General features: G+C 42.4%; 1 protein-coding gene and 1 non-coding gene across 5 annotated transcripts in view; both read left to right on the plus strand.

The window, feature by feature from the left end:
* Positions 1-24227, plus strand: part of TANC1 (tetratricopeptide repeat, ankyrin repeat and coiled-coil containing 1) — a 221405-nt gene that overhangs the window by 177222 nt on the left and 19956 nt on the right. For all 4 annotated transcript variants that reach the window (XM_060257302.1, XM_060257303.1, XM_060257300.1 and 1 more), the window contains 6 exons: positions 1016-1623; positions 5385-5493; positions 6539-6661; positions 14729-14965; positions 15911-16096; positions 19138-19216. In XM_060257302.1, coding sequence (XP_060113285.1) covers positions 1016-1623; positions 5385-5493; positions 6539-6661; positions 14729-14965; positions 15911-16096; positions 19138-19216 — 1342 coding nt within the window. The remainder of the gene's footprint in view (positions 1-1015; positions 1624-5384; positions 5494-6538; positions 6662-14728; positions 14966-15910; positions 16097-19137; positions 19217-24227) is intronic.
* On the plus strand, positions 14312-14386 carry TRNAR-GCG (transfer RNA arginine (anticodon GCG)). Its single transcript has one exon. It is a non-coding gene; the product is annotated as a tRNA-Arg (tRNA).

Below are 24227 nucleotides of genomic sequence, written 5' to 3' on the forward strand. Positions count from 1 at the left end.
AATTGCCCACAAAGCTCAACAAGGTTGGAGAGCCTGCTTTATATAGGCACTTATGAACACACATGAAGCAGCCTTATACTGAATCAAACCATCAGTCCATGTCTACCCAGACTGGCAGTGGTTCTCCAGGATCTTAGGTAGAGTCACACCACTTACTGTCTGGTCCTCTGTAACTGGAGATGCCAGGGTCTGAACTTGGTACCTTCTGCTTGCAAAGCAGAGGTTCCACCACTGAGTCAAAGGCCCTCCCCAATAATGTAGCTAATGGCCAATCATACATTCAGGCACAGTGTTTGGGATCACTGATCTAAAACAAGGCTGCTATAGGAAAATGTGTATCCCTAATATGCAACCGCTTGTATCAGGTGTCTGTTTGCATTTCTGATGGCCCTCAGAAGCCTTCTTGTCTATCAGCAGTGCTACTGAACTCTTTTTCCTTACCCATAGCAAGTCCTGAAGCTGAGACTGAAGGGATTTTAGGCAGCATTTCAATCTGTGCACAACTGTCCTAGTCTATCCAGCTTAGGTTAAAAGGAGGGGACTGCAGAAAGAGTGACCAGAAAGCAAAACTCTCAGTCACAATAGATCAATTAAGACTGCAGGTGATGGTTTCATAAAGGGAGGTGTTCTTGATGTCAAAAAATCCCTGCAGAGCTAGATGTTGGAGTGCGGAGTTTTGGCCTAGCTATCTTCACAGCAAGCAAGGCTGGAATGTAGAGGGATCTCTTTTTCCCTGTGAGGAAGCATTCATTCTGAAATGCTACAGTCCAGTTACAGTTCTGTCATCCACCACCGCATCTCATGTGACCTCGGCCCAAACAGTTATTTACTTGTGCACTGAATTCACATCTATAATAGGGTTTCATCTTACTCTAGGATTATCTGCTGTAACAGCTTGCCTTTTGCTTTAATGCCTTCCCTACAGCTAACAAGTTTAAATATTATCTGTATCTCTTTGAAATGTGTACCATATTAAATTATTTGTATTTTTTTGTCTCTCGTTTATTTAATACAGGAGTTAACCTGCTCACAGCCTTTCTTCATGATCTCCCTAGATGATTTCCCTGATAACAAAGAAATACAAGCTGATCTGAATGCCTATATTCAGTACAGGATAAACGCAAGCCAAGATATTGTGAACAATATATCTCTGAATGGAAAAGCGGATGCAGCTATCATTGGGAAAGTGAGCAACCACTTGATCATGAGGAGCATGGGATCTTATCTCTACTTGAAACTGACCCTAGATCTCTTTCAGAAGGGTCACCTAGTAATCAAAAGTGCCAGCTACAAGGTAGTCCCAGTCTCCCTCTCAGAGCTTTATTTGCTTCAGTGCAACATGAAATTTATGACTAACTCATCATTTGAAAGAGCCCTGCCGGTGCTCAATGTGGCTTTAGCATCCCTTCATCCATTGACAGATGACCAGATTTTCCAAGCTATTAATGCTGGCCAGATATATGGCGAACAGGAGTGGGAAGAATTCCATCAGAGGATGGAAGCCCTTTCAGGGTTTCTGATAAAGAGGCGTGACAAGACGCGGATGTTTTGCCATCCTTCTTTCCGGGAGTGGCTTGTTTGGAGAGCAGATGGTGAAAATACTGACTTCCTGTGTGAACCAAGGTAAACTGCCATGTTTGTTTGTTTATTTAGGAGAGTTCTGTGCGACTTTTTCAGAGTCGTGCTTGATATGACTTGCAGTTAAAATAATATATCATCAATATAGAAACAAGCCAGAGACAGGAAAACAGAATAAAGTTGTCCATAAAATAAACATCATACCAGAAGATAGCCATAAAACAGATAGAAAAATAAAATCCCTAATTAAAAACCTGGCTAAAAAGGTATGTTTTGGCCTGATGACAGGTATGCCTCAAGGGGAATGCAAAATGTAAGGTGCCATCACAGAGAATGCCCTTCCTCTAGTCACGGAGGTGGTTCTTCAGGTATTCTGCCCCCACCCCTAAAAGGTAATCAGCACTTTGAACTGTTCTCAAAAACAGATGGGTAGCCACTGTCAATTTTTCTATTATATGTTCCCTGTATACAGTGATACAGGTAGATTCTGTGGGTTTTTAAAAATTTACTGTATAAGGTAGGAGGTTGTGACAAAAGCAGCTGCTTAAGGAGATGACAGAAAACAACTGTTCATCATTGATCTTTTGTGCAGTCCCACATGGGGACAGCGCATGTGCAGGCAGCCTTGTTGATAGGTTTTCACAGCTAAAAACCACCAAAGGGTGCCGTACGCTGAAGCTAAATGGCCACTCATACCTTCAGTTCCTTTTCTGTCACTGTCATGATCCTAGGTTTATAGTAGCGCGACCTATAACCCTTGAGGAGGCCCATATTCAAGTAGCAACCAGGCCTACATTTCTCAAGCCCTCTTTTAGACCCTGTGATTGGTCAGCAAGGGATCTGGAGGAAAGACTTGCACCAGTACAGAAATAGGATGTGGTGCCTGAGAAAAAGGAATAAAGGGCCTGGTCCCAAAGTGGGAAGTTGTTCACTCCTAGGGAGCACAGCTGGTGAGAAACTGCTCCAGACGGAGGGATCCCTCATCCAAAGGGAATGAGTCCATTGAGGCCAAACGCCTAGAGAAGGCTATATACAGTATAATCGAACGCTTTAGGGTTTCTTATTTTGCTGGTCTCTTTAATAAAAACAGTTTGTTACTCTGTCTGGATCCTCATGCCTCATTTGGTCATTTATAAGGGGGAACCTGCTGGAAAAGGAGGGGATAAAGGGTGGGCCTTCCTGAGTGACCCATACCAGAGTTGTGGCAGTCAGAAAATTCTAACTGCTGCTGCCTGCAGTGACCACCTAAGGAGTAGATCGAGTGTTGAGAAGTCTTCTGTTGGTGAGAAGATTAATCGTTCCATTGGTCCATATGGCGCCAAAGGCCTTGTTCAAGAAGTGCTCCTGTTGTGGAGCCAAAATGACCCACAACATGTCTACTTGCAAAATTTACCCCCAAGGCATGCAATGATAGAGCATCTAAGCTCAAGTCCACCCTGTGGGGAAAAGCTCTTAAGGCTTCAGAGCCCCCATCTTACCACCAAGCTGTCCAAGACTGTTTCTTCAGGCTCAATATGGTTGGCTCCAGCATCTCAACAGATCTGATCAGATTCGCTGCTCCCTACTAAGCAGCATGCATCCTCTAAACCACCATCAAAGAAAGCTAAGACCAAGGGAAAGGACAAACACAGGTCTACTCCACAAATTCAGTACCAGCCCTTACACCGGAACCGGCTATGGTTTAAAGGAGTGGACCTAAAACACCCCTTCCCAGCTGGGTACAATGCTGGAGTGTAGAACTGTGTCTACACATTGGTGTAGAACCATGTGACTGATGTTATATTCCCAATGCGCCTTTGGATTTTATTATTTTATATAGCACTTCCTTACATCTTTCCCCATAACCATTTCAAAAGATGTGGTTTAGGAAGAGAGCCAGTGTCGGACTAAGAATTAGGAGACACAAGGTCTGATCCTGTGTCTGCCATGAAACCAGAGCTTTTTTTGAGCAGGAATGCAATTTTGGCTATCTTGGCATCAGAGGTGTGGCCTAATATGCAAATGATTTCCTGCTGGGGGTTTTCTACAAAAAAGTCCTGTGCAAAACAATGGTGACAACAGGGGGTGTGGCCTAATATGTAAATGAGCTCCTGCATGAAACTCACTGGGTAACCTTGGGCCAGTCACTCTTTCTTAACTCTTGAGCTTAACCTACCTCAAAGTTGTTTTGAGGACCAAATGGAGAGGTAAGAACCTTCTGAAAGCTCTGAAAGGAGAGCCAGTTTGGTGTAGTGGTTAAGTGTGTGGACTCTTATCTGGGAGAACCGGGTTTGATTCCCCACTCCTCCACTTGCACCTGCTGGGATGGCCTTGGGTCAGCCATAGCTCTGGCAGAGGTTGTCCTTGAAAGGGCAGTTGCTGTGAGAGCCCTCTCCAGCCCCACCCACCTCACAGGGTATCTGTTGTGGGGGAGGAAGGGAAAGGAGATTGTGAGCCGCTCTGAGACTCTTTGGAGTGGAGGACGGGATATAAATCCAATATCATCATCATCTTCTTCTTCTACATGAGCCTAAAGTAGTCTTGGCAGTATGGCTTGTAGGGGACAACACCAACCAAGCATTGTTTCTGTGCAGTCCATTTTAAAGACAGAACCATTGTTGTGCTGGATGGATTGGTTCCATTTCCTTAAAAATTACACTAGATCAGGGGTGGCCAGTGGTAGCTCTCCAGATTTTTTTTTGCCTACAACTCCCATCAGCCCCAGCCATCGGTCATGCTGGCTGGGGCTGATGGAAGTTGTAGGCAAAAAACATCTGAAGAGCTACCATTGGTCACCCCTGCATTAGATGATCATTGTGATTATTTTTTCATAATTCTTAGAACATTGTACTCATTGGTGTACAAAGTGCTCTACAATCCTATTGCATGATTTTAATTTAGATGTTAAAAACAGTACACTTTTCTAAATCTGCTATAAGTCATGATGATAGCACAAGAAACATTTTTTTCATTATGATGAAATGCTTTCATTAGTGTTGGCGACAGAACTGTGAAAGCTTTTTTTCAGATCTGTATCTACTGTTTTGAGAGTAAAGTAAGAAGCTGACTATGTGGTTTGTCTTTCTTTAATAGTTCTTCATCCTCACCTCCCTTTAATCAAATCCAGATAGACTGTATGGTGACCATGGCAGACCACATCAGACACTAGTTTACATTGCTCATGACTTGATATGTCTTTTAATCCAGAAAAACCGCAAGAAAAACTCATGGGACAGATCTTGGCCAATTCTTGCCTTCCTTCTGCAGCCTGCTGTGCTCTGCAAAAGAAGTATCTAAGGAATGGTGTGAGATGTGGCAGGTTATATAGTAGGAAGAGGGGGCTGATTGAAATCTGCTTACACAAAATGGAAGGGTTGGATCCAGTATGAACTTGTAGTTTCTATGGTGGTGGTGGAAAGTGCTGTAAAGTTGTAGCCATCTTATGACAACCCTGTATGGTTTTCAAGGCAAGAGACAACTGAGGTAATTTGCCATTGCCTGCCTCTGTGTAGCAACCCTGGGCTTCCTTGGTGATTTTGCATCCAAATAAATAACCAGAGCCAACCCTGCTTAGCTTATGAGATTTGATGAGGTCAAACTAGCCTGCATCATCTGGGTCATGGCTGTGTTTCTCTAGGCAAGGCAACAAGATCTGCAAACATTATGCTGGAAGAGTTTTCTATCATTCTAGCTTAAAAATGAGATTTAGAGTCAGGAAGGGAGAATGAAACCAGTCCTTGTTTTCAGAGGACAAGTGAGAGACCACGGCATTGATTAGGACTTCATTTTAAATTCTCCCTGTTTTGTAACTCTGTTTCTCCAATTAGGAATGGGCATGCTCTCTTGGCATTCATGTTCTCTCGGCAGGAAGGAAAGCTTAACCGTCAGCAAACAATGGAACTTGGGCATCACATTCTAAAAGCTCATATTTTCAAGGTAGAAACCTACGTTTTATTTTGTTCTCCTACATTTTATTTTGAATTAAACCTGCCTATGGCGAGAGGAGTACATCTGCCTGGTCCGCCCTTCTGCAAGCTGGCAGAAAGGGGGCAGATTGGAAGCCTTTATGGTTGCAGTATCCCTGGAAAAGGAACCAGGGGGGTGTTGAAGAAAAAAGCTTGTAGCCATGGTGTGACCGTGTATGGGGTGACTAGGACAGAGCAGGTTGGCCTGGAGTGTGCCCCCCCCCCCCCAGTATGCAGGAATGTACCTTTGGTTAGCTAGGATGGTAAGAAACCTTGCAGGGGTGGGGATTAGGAGGGTCAGTCATTTGCTAGGGCAGGAACTTAAAAGAACAACCAGGTGGGAGCTGGAGGACAACATGGTTTGGAGAGGGAGGTAAGAGTGCAGAAACTGCCTTCCTATTTGTCCCAGACTACTTTGTAACCCTGTGATGCTAACATAAAGCAGAGATATCCCAGAAATATCATCTCTCTTTCCATCCCATGTTTGAGGACAGCCCGCTGGGCCTATGGATTTCAGGCCACTCCCCAATCTACCCAGCTAGCAACATGGATCCTCCGTACCCCACACTGACTGACAGCTCTTGCACTGCCATAATACAATCATGTCTTCTGTTTCTCTTCTCCTCTCCCTCCCCCGCTTCAGAAAATTACTTTCAGAAAATGTAGAATTTTCTGTGCAAAATTATTTCAGCCATGTATTTACATGTGCACTAGACCTGAAAGTATTTAAACGCCAGCAAAGGAGGTGTACAATCTCTAAATACAGATTTGGATATGGGCTAGTTATTGATATGATGGAAGTTAAGCATTGATTTCTGATTAACACAATCATATTTGTTGTAAGTTCATTGTAGATTACTTCAAAACATTTTTTGTTAAAGTATTATGTAAGAACCACCTTTATCCAACTGAAAAAACTGTGATATATTTTCTCTTTTTTGTTTGGACATGAAGTTCTTTTGAGAGACATTTAGTAACCTCATCTTTTATTATCACTGTTTGTTGTTGTGTCCTAGGGACTCAGCAAGAAGACTGGGATTTCTTCCAGTCATCTTCAGGCCTTGTGGATTGGCTACAGCACTGATGGTTTGTCAGCAGCCCTTGCATCTTTGCGAAATCTCTACACTCCTAATGTAAAGGTGAGTGTGTAAAAATGCCGTGTGCATTCAAATAGCTACTTTTAAAAAATGAGCTCAACAGCTCTGTTTAACCACACAAGATTAACTAATCCTGATGAAATTCCTCTGATTTTCAAAGAAAAAACAAACTTGACCAGATCTGGCTGTTTCCCTGGCAGCAGTATAATGTCTGCATTCAGTAGCCATTTTCCTGTGATAACTTTTAAGTTTCTGTTATCTCTTGGAGAGTAAGGGGTAGGTGAAGGGGCATGTATATGCCAGGCTAGGCACACCAGCCAACCTAGGACACTTAGCAGCTGTTTTCATCAAATGTATAAGTGGTGTATCTGTTTCAAAGCATTTCTCCCAACTGCATTAAAAGCATAGCATCTCGGAAAGAGCTCACACTCTACACAGCCAGAGTGTTCTTCTCCAGAGCTGTTTCAGCAATTGGGTGTGAGTTTGGTGGCAGAAGTGGGCAAATGTAATTGATGGTAATGTGGTAGAAGATGCTGGAAGTGGATCAGAGGCTAAAGGTTTCTTGGCTAAAAGTCTGATTTGTGTATGCAGGTACATGCTTATACAAAATCACCATTGCCTGGGGAAAGACGCAAAGAAAGTATTTTCTGTAAGGGTGGAGGGGCTAGCGTCTGCTTCTTTGGGAAAGGGGTAAGAACGAAGAGGCAGACTGTTCTTGCAGCGTTTCATCTTCACCCCACCTCCCCAATGATTGGCAGCCTGCCAGCTTTGCAGAATAAGGCAACTCTAACCTAACAGTATTTTAAAAATGTAAAAGCAAACATAGGTGGAGGAAATGAGAGAAGGAACACATCTCTTCTTCTCTAAAAGCAGTGCTTAAGCATGACCTGTAAAGCCGGGGAACAATACTTGTGTTTATAGGTGTATCTATGTATTTTGCATATGTATATATTCTCACATATACATATATATATGGAGCATGTGACTGAATGGAAGGGTTACCTTGCTTTGTGAAGCATTTAATTTCTTTAAAGCAAGCTAGCTGGCTGGAGAGCCAGTTTGGTGTAGTGGTGAAGTGTGCGAACTCTTATCTGGGAGAGCCGGGTTTGATTCCCCACTCCTCCACATGAACCTGCTGGAATGACCTTGGCTCAGCCATAGCTCTGGCAGAGGTTGTCCTTGAAAGGGCAACTGCTGTGAGAGCCCTCTCAGCCCCACCCACCTCACAGGGTGTCTGTTGTGGGGGAGGAAGGGAAAGGAGATTGTGAGCCGCTCTGAGACTCTTCAGAGTGGAGGGCGGGATATAAATCCAATATCATCATCATCTTCTTCTTCTTCTTCTTGGTGGAAAGTTCAGTCAAGCCACAGCTGATTTACAGCAACCTCTTGGGATTTTCAAGGCCAGAGACATTCAGAGGTGGTTTGCTGTTGCCTGCCTCCACATCACGACACTGTTATTCCTTGGAGATCTCCCTTCCAAAAACTAGCCATGGCCAGCCCTGCTTATCTTCTGAGATCTGTCAAGATCAGACTAGCCTGGGCCATTCAGGTCAGGGTATCTTCCTACCACAATAAAAATGACTGTTTCAAAAAAAATAATTTCCATACACAAATTCATGTTGCCCTGCTATACCAAATTAGCCTGCAAAATATTGATGATATTCTCCCATTTTGAGAAGAGAAACATTACCCGCATTCTATTCAAACATATACATGTGAAAATTTCCATCTCTCTTTGCTCTTTCCTTCATTCACTGGCTACCAATACCATTGATAATGATACCCAAAAAGCAACTTGGGGGGAAAGATATACAATTTGTACATGATACTGTTCAGTTACGTTTATTATTACAGCAATTGACCAGAATACATGATACTGTGTGAGTGTACATGGTGATCATGTATTTCATAGAAAATAATGAAATCAGTGTAGGCTATAAGAACATAAGAGAAGCCATGTTGGATCAGGCCAATGGCCCATCCAGTCCAACACTCTGTCACACAGTGGCCAATATATGTGTACACACACACACACACACACACACACATATATATATATAGCTAATAGCCGCTGATGGACTTTTACTCCATATTTTTATCCAATCCCCTCTTAAATCTGGCTATGCTTGTAGCCACCACCACCTCCTGTGGCAGTGAATTCCACATGTTAATCACCCTTTGGGTGAAGAAGTACTTCCTTTTATCCGTTTTAACCTGACTGCTCAGCAATTTCATCGAATGCCCACAAGTTCTTGTATTGTGAGAAAGGGAGAAAAGGACTTCTTTATCTACTTTCTCCATCCCTTGCATAATCTTGTAAACCTCTGTCATGTCACCCCACAGTCGACGTTTCTCCAAGCTAAAGAGCCCCAAGCGTTTTAACCTTTCTTTATAGGGAAAGTGTTCCAAATCTTTAATCATTCTAGTTGCCCTTTTCTGGAATTTTTGCAGAATTTTTGTGATGTAGATTATCCAGATAGATTTCCCAAAGAAATATAGATAATTATGAACATGTAAAGACAATATTATTGCCTGGTCCTAAATATCTCAGTTCCTTAACTCCAAGTTCGCATCAACATTTTTAATTCAAGCTTTTCATGAAGGGACTACTCACAAGTGGTTAATTTGGAAAACAATTTTGAATAATGATTTCACTAGGTACTTTTCATAATGGTATATAGATTTAGAAAAGAGAATTTTGATCAGTTCATTTTCATTGCCTGCAGGCACCTTTGGAATTCTGACATAGTTTGTGGTAGGTAGAGCCACAAAATGGCTGCCGCAGGAAGCAGAGCCATCCACAAAATGGCTGCTGCTTATCTTCAGTCAAAAAGTAAAGATGCTTGTTCTGTGGTGATATCAAATCAACATTTTTTTAAAAAAAGATCTGCACAGCCAATCAGATACCTAATGGCCATTCAGAAGCCTTGCTGGGCAAAAGCCCCACCTGTCCTCACCTACTTTCTAAAAATATTTGGCAGCCATCAGGAAAGGTGTCTGTGGGCACCATGGCACCCATGGGCACCGCCTTGGGAAGCTCTGCAGTAGAATGATGCCAGGTGCTGTGTATAGAGGTAAACTTTTGAATTATGGTCTTAGATAATGTCGCTAAAGAAAAATGTTGCTGAATATATACCATTTGGAATAAAGGCTTTGTTAGAGAAAATGTTACATGGACAACATAGTTGACTACTCTGATTTGACAGTGGAGCAAGTTCTTGAATGATGAGGTTGGTGGTTCATTGCTGTTCCTGATGGTCTTGCCGCAGTATAAACTTCTTACAAATCACTTAGGTGAGTGGAGCTGTTCTGAGACTTTCAAACAGTGGATTGGATTCTAGCAGACTTTCTGATGGAAAAAGGAGTCCTTTGGGACTACCTGGCTAGGCCAGGATTGTGGACATATGTATCTCAGGATGGGAACTGCAGTTGATGAGGGGGATTGAGTGAGATCAAGTGGAACGGGGGTGGGGAGCCAAACACCAGATGAGGCCTGGAGATCTGGAATTTATTTTTCTGGCTCCTTTGGAGGGACTCTATGACATTATACATTGCTAAGATCAGGCTCCACCCCCAGATCTCTGGGAATTTCTTAACCCAGAGTTCATAGCCTGGATCCATCCCATAGAGTCTCACTTTAAAGTTTTGTGTAGCCATTTCTGAATACAATCTATTCTGCAACAGAGTGTTGTGAAATTTAAAGGACATTGTTGCCTTATATCTGCTGTCTCTTACAAAAATCCCAACAGATTGAGTTCTTAACACATATGTTTGACTCGTTTTATCTGTATATTCAGATGGCATGTTTCTCAGAAACTAGAACCAATGCCTTCATCAGATTTCTTTACAATCCTGATTCCAAATTCAAGCTTGAGTGAATGGTTTCTACGAGTTATCAGTTGCATTATTTCTTAATTTAACTAAGAATCTTTTCCTTCCCATTGTTTGTGTAGCCAGGTCCGTAGTAATTTGTTCTAGTTTGGCAGCTCAGTTTTGGCATTATTTAATCTTGGCGAAAGCTGGTGTCATTTCTCCCCCTTGGAAGTCATGCGTTAGGTAAAATGAAAGCTTTGTATCTTGCCCTTAATGCTCTGCTTCAACATCTAACTGAAGTCACTTGTATTATTGAAATGCACTTAGTGTATTTTTTATAATGTCTGAATTTGTTTTGTTTTTCCCAAATGAAAATTTCCCTTTTCATAATAACATTTGAATTTTACATCATATTCAGAATCACCAATATAGACTTTAATAAGCTTCATTTTGATTGGTTGTATTTTGCTTAGATTAAATCTATTACAACTAGCAATGCGGTGGTTTGAATGTCACAGTACGAGCAAAGAACCTAGGTTCAAATCTCTGTTCTGCCGAGGGCTTTTTTTGAGCAGGAACGCACAGGAACACAGTTCTGGCTGGCTCAATGTCAGAGGGTATGGCCTAATATGCAAATGAGTTTGTGCTGGGCTTTTCCCATGAAAAATCAATGTGTGAGAGAATGGTGGCGGCAGGGGGCGTGGCCTGATATGCAAATGAGTTCATGTTGTGCTTTTTCTACAAAAAAAGCCCTAGTTCTGCCATTAGGTCATCCTGGGCCAGCCACCATTTTTCATCCTAACTTCTTTCACAAAGTTGATGTGCAGATGAAATAGGGTTGTAAGAAGTTCCTGTGTCCCCCTGACGTCCTCAAAGTGAGAGCAAGATAAAAATACAAAGAGGAGTAATGTTCAGGGATGTTAGAGATAGAAAGCCCTTTCCAAAGTAACAATGGTGCTTTAAAAAGGAAGTTGTGCATAGTTTTCCCGAACAGTTCAGGTTTCCATGGTGTTTAGGAATCACTACCTACAATCTACCTGCAAATCTATGTAATAAAGTCTTGGCAGCTCCCCTGAACGATATCCCAGTGGTTAGCCTGGTTTTACTTGTGTACATGTGTACCCAAGTACATTACTCCAGAACTGGCTCTGTGGGTTAAGGATCACATTGGTTCAACAAGATGTCAATCTGGTATGTGGAACTTAATAACAAGCATTGCTGTTCCCCCCCACACCACCACCACTACCATCACCACTATCAAACACTGCTTAAAAAATGTTGAGGCTAGAACCTGTTTGTCTTTCTCTGTCACGGCTAAAATGCTACTAGGAAAACCGAAGCAAAGGCTGTGTGTGTTTGATTGGTTCCTCTTGTTCTCTTACCATCACCAGGCTGAAACACATGTTGCATCTGTGTGTGGTGTTGCCACAGCAGTCACTGTATGTGCCGACGGAGTGCAACAATAGCCTGGTATGCTTGGATGTCTTGTGACAACACGGAAGTTGTTGGTTATGAAATTGCATTGGGGGAGCAGCCAGCACACCTGGTCCTGAATAATTATTCTGAAGTGCCACACTATACAGAGATTTTTACTTATTTACTTGATGTATGTCCTGCTCTTTCTCACTGAGATCCAAGGAAGGTCACAGAGTTAAAACAATGCAATAAGAACGAAGCAAATCCAGCCTGCGGAGAATAAAACTGATTTACAAAATTAGATAACCCTGCGCTAAAAACAGTACAAGGCATACCATGTAACAGAGCCGGAATTCAAAACTGCAGAATAAGGCAATAAAAACGGTGCAGCACGTTCAAAGGAACAAAGCAATGGAAACTGCCTAAATTTTCTTAGGCACTGGCTATAACTTTATTTCCTATTATAAAAAACGTTCTCCTGAACAATTCTCACACATTTTGCAGAATGATAAAAGCACGGGAGCTTTGCTGACCTCCCCAGGAATGCCATCCATCCATTTAGGAGAGTAATGGCAAGTAACAATGTTTGCCAAACAGTGAGCATTGAGTTATGTTATATGAGACTATATTGACTTCAAGAGATAGTGCATCAGTTTTATTTCAGTGGAGAGCAGTTTTATTTTCAGTGGAGTGCATCAGTGGAGAGCCGGTTTGGTGTAGTGGTTAAGTGTGCGGACTCTTATCTGGGAGAACCAGGTTTGATTCCCCACTCCTCCACTTGCACCTGCTGGCATGGCCTTGGGTCAGCCATAGCTCTGGCAGAGGTTGTCCTTGAAAGGGCAGCTGCTGTGAGAGCCCTCTCCAGCCCCACCCACCTCACAGGGTGTCTGTTGTGGGGGAGGAAGGTAAAGGAGATTGTGAGCCGCTCTGAGACTCTTCGGAGTGGAGGGCGGGATATAAATCCAATATCTTCATCTACCTCACAGGGTGTCTGTTGTGGGGGAGGAAGGGAAAGGAGATTGTGAGCCGTTCTGAGACTCTTCGGAGTGGAGGGCGGGATATAAATCCAATATCTTCATTTACCTCACAGGGTGTCTGTTGTGGGGGAGGAAGGGAAAGGAGATTGTGAGCCGCTCTGAGACTCTTCGGAGTGGAGGGCGGGATATAAATCCAATATCTTCATCTACCTCACAGGGTTTCTGTTGTGGGAGAGGAAGGTAAAGGAGATTGTGAGCTGCTCTGAGACTCTTCGGAGTGGAGGGCGGGATATAAATCCAATATCTTCATCTACCTCACAGGGTGTCTGTTGTGGGGGAGGAAGGGAAAGGAGATTGTGAGCCGCTCTGAGACTCTTCGGAGTGGAGGGCGGGATATAAATCCAATATCTTCATCTACCTCACAGGGTTTCTGTTGTGGGAGAGGAAGGTAAAGGAGATTGTGAGCCGCTCTGAGACTCTTCGGAGTGGAGGGCGGGATATAAATCCAATATCTTCATCTACCTCACAGGGTGTCTGTTGTGGGGGAGGAAGGGAAAGGAGATTGTGAGCCGTTCTGAGACTCTTCGGAGTGGAGGGCGGGATATAAATCCAATATCTTCATTTACCTCACAGGGTGTCTGTTGTGGGGGAGGAAGGTAAAGGAGATTGTGAGCCGCTCTGAGACTCTTCGGAGTGGAGGGCGGGATATAAATCCAATATCTTCTTCTTCTTCTTCTTCTTCTTCTTCTTCTTCTTCTTCTTCTTCTTCTTCTTCTTCTTTTTGTTTTGAAATGTGTCACAACAAAGCTTCATTCAAGCATTACCAAAACACATGTATCTTAATTCTTTAAAAGGTGGTAAATTAGATTTCGTTGGTTTTGACCTTTAAGGACCGCCTCTCCCGGTGTACCCCGAGAAGAGCTCGTTGCTCTGAAAATAAGAACTTACTGGTGGTGCCTGACTCGAGAGATCTGACTGTCCTCAACCAGGGCCAGGGCCGAAAAGGGTCCCACCTGGTGGAACTCTGCTGGATGACATCAGTGCCCTGCAGAATTTACTTCCTTTCCGCAGGGCACGTAAGGCAGAGATGTTCTAGCAGGCATTTGGTTGAGGCAGTGATAATACATCAACCAGTCCGGCACTCTCATACCCCACCTCATTCCCCATAAGAAGAAATTATGTTAGAAGAAGAAGAAGACATTGGATTTATTTTCCGCCCTCCACTCAAGAGTCTCAGAGCGGCTCACAATCTCCTTTCCCTTCCTCCCCCACAAAAGACACCCTGTGAGGTGGGTGGGGCTGAGAGGGCTCTCACAGCAGCTGCTCTCACAGCTGAGAGGGCTCTCACAGTTAGCCATCTGTAATATAAGGAATATTTTACTGTTTTTAATTTATTGTATTTTTATCACATTGTTAGCTGCCCTGAGCCCTGCTCCAGGGAAGGGTGTCCTTGTGACAACACGGAAGTTGTTGGTTATGAAATTGGGGAGGGATGGTGGCTCAGTGGTAGAGCATCTGCTTGCGAAGCAGAAGGTCCCAGGTTCAATCCCCGGCATCTCCAACTAAAAAAGGTCCAGGCATATAGGCATGAAAAACCTCAGCTTGAGACCCTAGAGATCTGCTGCCAGTCAGTAGACAATACTGATTTTGGGGAGGGACAGTGGCTCAGTGGTAGAGCATTTGCTTGGGAAGCAGAAGCCCCCAGGTTCAATCACCAGCATCTCCAAAAAAGGGTCCAGGCAAATAGGTGTGAAAAACCTCAGCTTGAGACCCTGGAGAGCCACTGCCAGTCTGAGTAGACAATACTGACAATATTTGATGGACCGAGGGTCTGATTCAGTGTAAGGCAGCTTCATATGTCCATAAACCAAATACAATAAATAACAAATAATTATCTTTCTAGGTGAGTCGTCTGCTGATTTTGGGTGGTGCGAATGTCAATTACAGGACAGAAGTTCTCAACAACGCTCCAATATTGTGTGTTCAATCTCACCTTGGCCATGAAGAAGTGGTCCTCCTCCTGCTAGAATTTGGTGCTTCGATGGATGGTGCATCTGAGAACGGAATGACACCACTTTGTTGTGCTGCAGCTGCAGGCCATATGCACATAGTTTCACTACTATGCAAAAAGGGAGCAAAGGTAGGTTAAAAAAAGACAGCTTTTTTGTTTCCAGTGTGGTTTATGGTACAGTAGTGGGTCCTATGCAGTACCATAGTGCAGCAGCATTTAAACCCTATCATTGTGTTCTTCATTTACTGGGATGCATTTCTTGATTTAGAGTATGGTGCAGGGGTTGGAATAAGGCAAACGGTGCTCCAGAGGTTGCAACCCCAATCCTGAAGATCATTAAGCAATTTCCACTGCCTTGTGGATTGATATTAATAACATAGTACGGTATAGACCCATACATACACTGAGATCAGACCAGCAATGCCTTCTAACTATTTTGTCATCTTCAGTTACCTGCCTGATTGGTTCAGCCAAACGTGTGCAGTTAACATCTGGGGTCTTAACGCCTGCTTTAACGTGGTAAAGTGTAACATGTCAACTGTATCTCAGTTTTTTTCTGCCATCATTTCTCTTAAGCAGTATGAAAAAAGGCGAATTAACAAATAAAAACTATAGTTGTTGGTTCATGTTTAGGCTTTTTATAAGAAAATTGTCCAAATAGTTCTTCATTCTTTTTAAAGAAGACTTACAATGTTCAATAATACTTATCTAGACAATAGCCACCTAGACAATAGCACAATCCAATTTTACTGTTTTAGAATTTTAATAGTTTTAATTAATTATGGTTTAAAATGTTGTTTTGTATTATGTATATTTGAACTTTGTTGTTAGCCGCCCTGAGCCTGCTTCGGCGGGGAGGGCGGGATATAAATAAAAGGTATTATTATTATTATTATTATTATTATTATTATTATTATTATTATTATTATTATTATTATTATTATTATTATCATCATCATCATCTAAACTGTGTTGCAAACATTTATTCAGACTTGCACATTGACCTTTTGGTAATACACGTTCTGATTTTCATTTTCTCTCTTCCCCCCCCCCCCTCCCCTGCCAATAATATAGATTGATCACTTGGACAAAAAGGGCCAGTGTGCTTTGGTTCATAGCGCTTTAAGAGGCCATTCTGATATTCTTGAATATTTGCTGAACCTGGATTGGACAGCCTCTTCCCATTCACAGAGTTCACTGACAAAACGCCAGGCACTGCAGCAGGCACTGACAGCATCTTCAAGCATGGGACATTGTCAGGTATTATTGGTGGAATGACATTACCCTTTGAAAGTACTTGGGGTAATTCACTAATATACACTGCTGCGGTAGCATTGATGTTAAAAGGACTATATTGTCAATGAAGTGAGGCTGTGAACAATGTGCAAATAGAATGTGAAGAAGATACGTGTTATTTAAAAACAGATAAATTTCTTGTTCTTGCCCTGAGGTTAGGAGGCCATCTTGATATGGGGATTCCTACCAATTGCTCTGGTAGACAGGACTACCTGAGGGACGGTGGCTCAGTGGTAGAGCCTCTGCTTGGTAAGCAGAAGGTCCCAGGTTCAATCCCCGGCATCTCCAACTAAAAAAAGGGTCCAGGCAAATAGGGGTGAAGATTCTCCGCTTGAGACCCTGGAGAGCCGCTGCCAGTCTGAGAAGACAGTACTGACTTTGATGGACCGAGGGTCTGATTCAGTATAAGGCAGCTTCATATGTTCATGACTAAACTCTTCAACTTCCTGTCTCCCATGTGTGCATCACCCCGGCTCAGTTTGTTTCCTGCCTTGTAGGGAGAGTAGTTTTGCTTGCTCTTTGATCTTTTTTTTACCTGCCTTCCCCCTAGAGCGATTTCAGACATGAGGGAGCGTTTCCTAACCTTCACAGCCTGTCCCTCTTTCTCTTCACATCTTCTTTTCACACCTATTGTGTAAGAGCTGTCCAATAGGAAGAAATCAAAGATTCTGTTGTGAAAGCTGCCCTAAAAGGGTTTTGCAGTCATCCCTAGTTATAACCCAAGCAAAATGGATAATTTACTAGTTGCTTGATTGTTCCATATATCATAATCTCCACAAAGAACTATTTTGCAAGCTTTCCTTCTCTCCAGATCTGTCTATTCTGCCACTCTGTCATTATTTACTGAATGATACTGAGTGTGAGGTTAATGAGGCTGTGGCAAATTTTTTGGTTGACATTCTAAAATTTAAATCTGACCATGTATTAATGTATTTGTAATCCCTGTTTCTTTTTGATTTTATCTCCAGTGTTTAAACTCCAATGTTTAATTGTTATGCCATTAAAGGTTTTGATATTGGTATTACTAGTTGATAAAACATCTACGAAATATACGGATTTTTCTCAACTGCAGTTTTTGTCCAGTAGTATAATAGTTGTATTCCTTGCTACAAGAAAGATAACTGTTGATTAGGAAAACAGGTATATTCAGGGCTCACTTTGTAGCAAGAGCTCCTTTGCATATTAGGCCACACACCCCTGATGTAGCCAGTCCTCCAAGAACTTACAGGGCCTACTGTAAGTTCTTGGAGGATTGGCTACATCAGGGGTGTGTGGCCTAATATGCAAAGGAACTCCTGCTACAAAGTGAGCCCTGGGTATATTAGAATTGAATTGGAAAGGGCCGCACAGGCCATCAATATAGGATCAGCTTAAAGCGTCTCTGACGAGTGTTCATCTAGCAGCTGTTTGAAGACTGCCAGTGATGATCAGCTTGCTAGGCGGGGTTTTCACCTGAATCAGGATGATGCCTCCACAGTTCCAGAAATTCTGCCAAATTCACATATAAGGGGATGAAAAATTGCAGTAGGATTTCTGTCTCTACAGTGTGCCTATAAAGGATTATATAGCCATAATGGAACGTATGACTGCAGTTTATTTCTTGGAATTAATTATGTTTGTACTATTCTCCATCTGCCTCTGCTAATGTATTTTTTCATAACATTAATCTTGGCTTGCAAATTCCGTCCTCCATAATGAGAGCGTGTATGTGTTTTAAAAATGATGTTTTATTGCCTTTTTGGGGAAACATTGTTATTTTGCAGTGTACACTCCTAAAAGCAGAAAACTCCTTTATGTAACTTGTATAAATGGAGGATTTGTCTGGACTGAAAGTAGAAGTCAAAATTTAAGTCAAGCTTTTCATACTGCCAGGCCTCAGTAACATTTTTCTTAATAGAAATTGAGTTTGGAGTAAGCATGGGAGTTGATATAGCTCAGTTTATGTTAAAATATTGCAGGGTTTGGGTTGCTGCCCCCTCCCCCCATTAGCACTAAATATTTTTGACAGGTTTTATACCAAATATGCTTGCTTTGTTTGCATTTCCTTAATTGTATTGTTGTGTTTGGGTCTTGTAGGAGCTCATTAAAATAACTTTCCATATAAAACATCTGAAACTTAAGATAAACAAGTTCTTGTTTGCTTAAACTCTTGTTTCAAGTGAGACAGAAAATTAATTTATATTGGGGTAATGTACTAGTATTAAGGGATTAGATGCAAAATTAACTCTGCATTTACAGGATAAGCATCTATACCAATGATTATTTCTGGCTCATCTATTATAAAGGCTTACATACAAATAAAACACATTTTAAAACTATTGCCTTAAAAACTGTTCTCTATCTCCACTGAATGATCTGCAGCCACCAAAAATCAATCCAAATTTTTGTTTTGTTTTTAAAAATTAAGCATGCCTTTGATGAAGAGTTTTTACATTTAATAACTCCTTCCCATGTTGCCTCATCGCTTCAGGATCCCCGCGCATCAGTCACAGAATCCCTGAGAGAGGTTCTGTGGCATATATTTTGCTCTCTCTATATAAGAGATGTTAACCTTGCCAACTAATGTGCCCTCCAAGAATGTGCCCTCCAAGACAAATACTTCCTTGTGGCAACATTTGGCGGAGGAATAATGATAAAAGATGGACAATGTGTCTTATAAGGAAGCTGGTTTGCTACTACTAATTCCATTGAAAGACTCCAAAGTTTGCCAAAAATAGCTCAAAATGCAAGGGGTTTTTTTGTTGTTTACAGAACTTGTTTAAGTGAAAAGGGCAAAAGGCAGCCTCCTAACAAAGTGTGCGTGCCCTACGTCAACTTACATTGGCATTAGGTGTCTTAAATGAGTAGTCTTTGAAGTTTACTATGTCCCTTAGAAGTAGCTCATTGTTTACGGATCTTTCATCTACCACTAATGAGGTGCTGAAGAGATCGAGCTGATAACTCTCTAGAGTTTTTATTTTTATTTGTCTTTATTGACTGATTAATACTTTCTTTCTCCTCGATAGGTGGTTAGTTTTCTGATAAGAATGGAAAAGGAGCCTAAAATAGACATCAACGAAACTGATACTCTGTGGGGAGAAACTGGTATGTGTATGTTGAGGGCTTCCAAAACAATTGGCCATGTAAAGTTTATTGTAAAATTAAGACCAGATACTTGTCATTGTGAATGAAACAGTGATTATTGCAAGTGTGGGACAGAAATATGGCTTTTGAAAAGGTATGATCATTAAATACATTTTAAACAATTGTTACATTAATTTCTTTCAAATCTGCAGAAATATAATGATGCACATTTCTTAAATTTTCAAAAATTATGAGGGAAAAAGTTAAACTTGCATGAGGGAAATAGGAATGATACAGAAAAGTCTGTAGATTGTGAGGAACAAGAGGAAGCAGAGTGGCATAGGACAGGAAATGCTGTTTGATTTATTTGGGAGGGCATAATGGGTAAATGTTAGATGTTAAAGTGAAAAAAGAACAGATATTCACCGTTAGCTGGTTCAGCTGTGAGGAAGGAAAGAAGAGGAAAATGGTAAATTACAGTAGTGTGGTAGTTTCGTCACCATTAGTAGAATTTAGCATATATTATTTTGGAAAGCTTTTTGAATATTTTATTTATTTATGAGATTTTTAAAAGGGAGGGCAGGCACACTTGTTGGGAATGTCCTAGGACGGTGGTCAAAAAGATTAATGCAGTTGTCTCAAATCTCTGATAGGGTGCTGAGCCAAAGATTACTTTCTTACTGGAGAGCCAGTTTGGTGTAGTGGTTTAGTGTGCGGACTCTTATCTTGGAGAACCGGGTTTGATTCCCCACTCCTCCACTTGTACCTGCTAGCATGGCCTTGGGTCAGCCATAGCTCTGGCAGAGGTTGTCCTTGAAAGGGCAGCTGCTGTGAGAGCCCTCTCCAGCCCCACCCACCTCACAGGGTGTCTGTTGTGGGGAAGGAAGGGAAAGGAGATGGTGAGCTGCTCTGAGACTCTTCGGAGTGGAGGGCGGGATATAAATCCAATATCTTCTTCTTCTTCTTCTTCCATCACTGTCCTTCTAAGTACTTTGTAGCTAGAACACCCACCAGTACAGAGTTATGAAAGGAGTATGCTGTAGGGAGAGGAGAAATTGCTTGGGTTACCCTCTCCACAGAGGAGAAAGGACATAGAAGTAACTGGGTACAATTGGTCAGTGCAACAACAAATTGCTAGTGATGCTGGGAAGAGAGGGTGTGGCCTAGATTTGGAAGGAGGCTCAACCAAGAACATGTTCAGTGAGGTTTTAATAATTTAAATTTATTGTCTACAGCTTGGGGTGGAGATTGCTGGAAATCAAAAGAACTTTTGTCATGGCTGTGCATTGAATTGCGCAGTCTGTCCTTGTGTGAAGTTTCTATACAAGTATAAAATCTGATCTGACATTTAACATCTCAAGTTGCTTTTTATTTTATTTTATTTAAAGCTCTTTCCTGTATCAAGGTAGACAGAAATTTAGCTTGTGAGTAGTACCTGGAGAAATCCCAGAATGCAGAGAATTCAAGGAAACTCACACTGTTCCTTGCATCTCCCTGCAATCTCCGGTTGCAGTCTGTTTCTGAAATGATATTTGTAGTAAAACAGGAAGCTCAGCTTTGTGAATCTTTATTTCAGTTCTGTGTCCATTCGTGTTTTGGTATACCCAGGCCACAAAGGCACTGTTCAACTGCTGGGCAGTAGTTGATGGGGTTGTGCCACTGGGGTGGTCGCTGTTTGGTTGGCACAGGGCTCTGCTGCTTAGCACCCGTTGCATTCAGTGCACTGCTTCTGTGCTGTAGTTCTTGCAGAAAGCACCCCCCCCCCCCTGGTTTGACATTCAGAGAGATTCTCAGATTTGAACTAAGGTCCTGTTTGTGTGGCACTGCCGCAGTCACAGTGGCAGTTGTTCTGCTTGGACACATAGCACTAATATGCTCCTTGCAAACAAGAACCCTCACCACAGTTGACTTTCCACCGCAGAGATTCTCTTTCCCGTCATAGGAAACAATGAGGAACGGGGGCAACCACTTTGAGGTCCCATAGAATGGCAACCCCTGGTCTAATCTTTTTGAAACTTGGCAGTTGTCTGGGAGAAAGGCATCTGTAGATACACTGCAAATTTGGTGCCTCTCCCTCAAACCCTGAAACCCCCCCCCCATCCCCTATTTAATATACCCTATGTTTTGTCATTGACTTCAATGGCCCATAGGGAATAATGGTGGGATGGGGTCACCCTCTTTGGGTGCCCCTAGTGTTGGACCCCCTGGTCCAATCTTTTTGAAACATGGGGGTTTCAAAAAGCCCTGCAAATTTGGTGCCTCTCCCTCAAACCTCTCCCTCCCAATCACCATTTATTATACTCTATTTTGCCATTGACTTCAGTGGTTGGGGAGGGACGGTGGCTCAGTGGTAGAGCATCTGCTTGGGAAGCAGAAGGTCCCAGGTTCAATCCCTGGCATCTCCAAAAAAGGGTCCAGGCAAATAGGTGTGAAAAACCTCAGCTTGAGACCCTGGAGAGCCGCTGCCAGTCTGAGAAGACAATACTGACTTGGATGGACCAAGGGTCTGATTCGGTATAAGGCAGCTTCATAGGGTATAATGGAGCCATATATTCCGGAATAGCTGAATATCTCCTGAATCAGATTCGGCTGCTGAATCTGATATTCAGGGATATTTGGCCCCCTAAATATATTTTGCACCTGAATAACCGTGAATCTGAGTTTTACCAGGTTTTTTTTGTTTTGCATGTCCCTGCTTGATACCACTTGACTTGCATGGCTCAGTTACCTGATACTGTTCAGCAGCAGCCACCCTATGAAAGCCAGTGTGGTGCAGCAGTTAGGGCTTCAGAGTAGGGTCAGTGAGACCCACTTTCAAATCCCATTCTTGCTGCGAAAGCTCACCAGGTGATTTTGGACTTTACATGGTTGTTGTGTGGATAAAAAGGAGGAGAGAAAGGTGGAGTATAAATGAATTAGATAAGTAATAAATATAGCTGAAGATGGGAGGCACATAAAGAAGTAGAAGAGGAGACTGGATTTATACCCCGCCCTTCACTCAGAGTTTCAGAGCAGCTTAAATTCTCCTTTTCTCTTCCTCTCTGCACAACAGACACCCTGTGAGGGAGGTGGGGCTGAGAGATCTGAGAACTGCTCTTGAGAGAGCAGCTTTTTTGAGAACATTGACTGACCAAATGTCACTCAGCAGGCGTATGTGAAGGAGTAATGAATCAAACCTAGTCCTCACATATTAGAGTCCGCACACTTAACCACTACATCAAACTACAAATGGCTGAGAAGGATATAATGGAGCTGTTGGGCCTGTTTCCAAGATAGAGGATGCTGTGGGTGGTGAGAGGGAAAACTTAAGACAGATAAAGGGCAGATAAAGGTAGTTTGACTGTTGGAGATAGGATTGCCAACTCCAGGTTAGGAAATTTCCGGAGATATGGGGGTAGGGCCTGGGAAGGGTTGGGTTTGAGGAGGAGAGGGACCTCAGAAGGGTATAATTCAGGAGTAGCCAAACTTGCTTAACTTAAGAGCCACAAAGAATAAATGTCAGAGAGCTGCAAGACGGAAATGTCAGATGTTTGAGAGGGACAGGACAGGTAGGAAAGAAGGCAAATAGATGAGAAGAGTGGGGAGGGAGAGGTGGAAAGAAAACTGCTTTAAGTGCATTCTCCAAGCTGGCCAACAGGGTGGTGGGGGCTTTGAGAGCCGCACAATATGTGTAAAAGCGCCTCATGTGGCTCCTGAGCCACAGTTTGGCCACCCATGTTATAATTCCATAAGCTTTACCCTCCAAAGCAGCCATTTTTCTCAAGGGAAGCTAGGGTTGCCAACCTCCAGGTGGGGGATGGAGAATTAAAACTGCTCTCCATGTGTCATTATACCCTGTTGAGGTCCCTCCTCGACCCCTCCCCCCCCAAAAAAAAAACAATCTATAGGAATTTCCCAAGCTAGGCTGGGGCTGGAAATCCTATGGGGAACTGATTTATGCAGTTAGGAGATCTGTTGTGATTCCAGGTGATCTCCAGGCCCCACCAGGATGTTGGCAATCCTAGAAGGGAAAGGGGGGAGAGGCTATGGGGGTATTCAGGAAAGGGAAAGAAGAAATAGTGGGGGAGAGGGAAGTGGGATGCCTCCCACAAATCCTTGCAGGTTCCCACTTCTTTATACTTAACTTTAACCTCCTTTGCATTCCAAAATCCTTCCTAAAAAACTCCCAACCTTGAAAACCCGTGACTTAGGAATCATATGCATATTTATGCATATATCAGGGCTTTTTTTCTTGGGGGGGGGGAAACGCAGTGAAACAGAGTTCCGGAACCTCTTCATGAAAACAGAATTCTTAAAAAAAACCATTTAGTTCTTGAGGGGCACCCAAGTGTTTCTCCTTCGTTCTCTCTCGAGAGATCCAGCACCTTTTTCCAGAAAAGCCCTGCTAAAACTTGTTCTTATCTAAGATTGCTTTCATTATCTTGTAGCCCTAATTTGTTTATGAACATTCAGGTATGTGGCTTTTGGGGGGAACAGAAGGCTGCTGTGTCTACAATAGTGCATTTAAAAAAAAAAAAATCTAAATTAAAACATGCAGTTCCAAAGCTGATCCCTTGCATCACTTTGAGAGAAATTTCAAGGACTGAATATAATGAAATACCCACTGGAGTATGTTCTTATGTAGAAAGCATAGTGTCTGTGAAACAGAGACTCTACCAAAATAGCACCTCCGATGCAGCAAAATGTAAAAGCCAGCTTATTGCATTGTATTGTGTTACAGCGACTTCAGCCATTGTGTTTATCCTGTCTTTAGAATTTCCTCTGCCTCACCACAAGTTACCACTTCTCTCAATAGTCTTGGCGGGAGACCAAAGATCTGACAAAGATTATTAGATTTCCTTTAACCTAATGGGCTTCTCTCATATTTTCCATTTTGATTTGATCAGTTGGTTGTTTAGCTTGCTCATTTAAATTCTCTCTGCCTTTTTTTTAAAAAAAACTTCAGAGTAGACAAATCTTTTGTTGAGTGCATTAGGCAAATCAGAAATGGGCCATTTCAGCAGAATGGTAGGCATTCCTGAACAGAGTTTGG

This window comes from Heteronotia binoei, chromosome 16 (genome assembly GCF_032191835.1).
Source record: "Heteronotia binoei isolate CCM8104 ecotype False Entrance Well chromosome 16, APGP_CSIRO_Hbin_v1, whole genome shotgun sequence".
NCBI classification, from domain to species: Eukaryota; Metazoa; Chordata; class Lepidosauria; order Squamata; family Gekkonidae; genus Heteronotia; species Heteronotia binoei.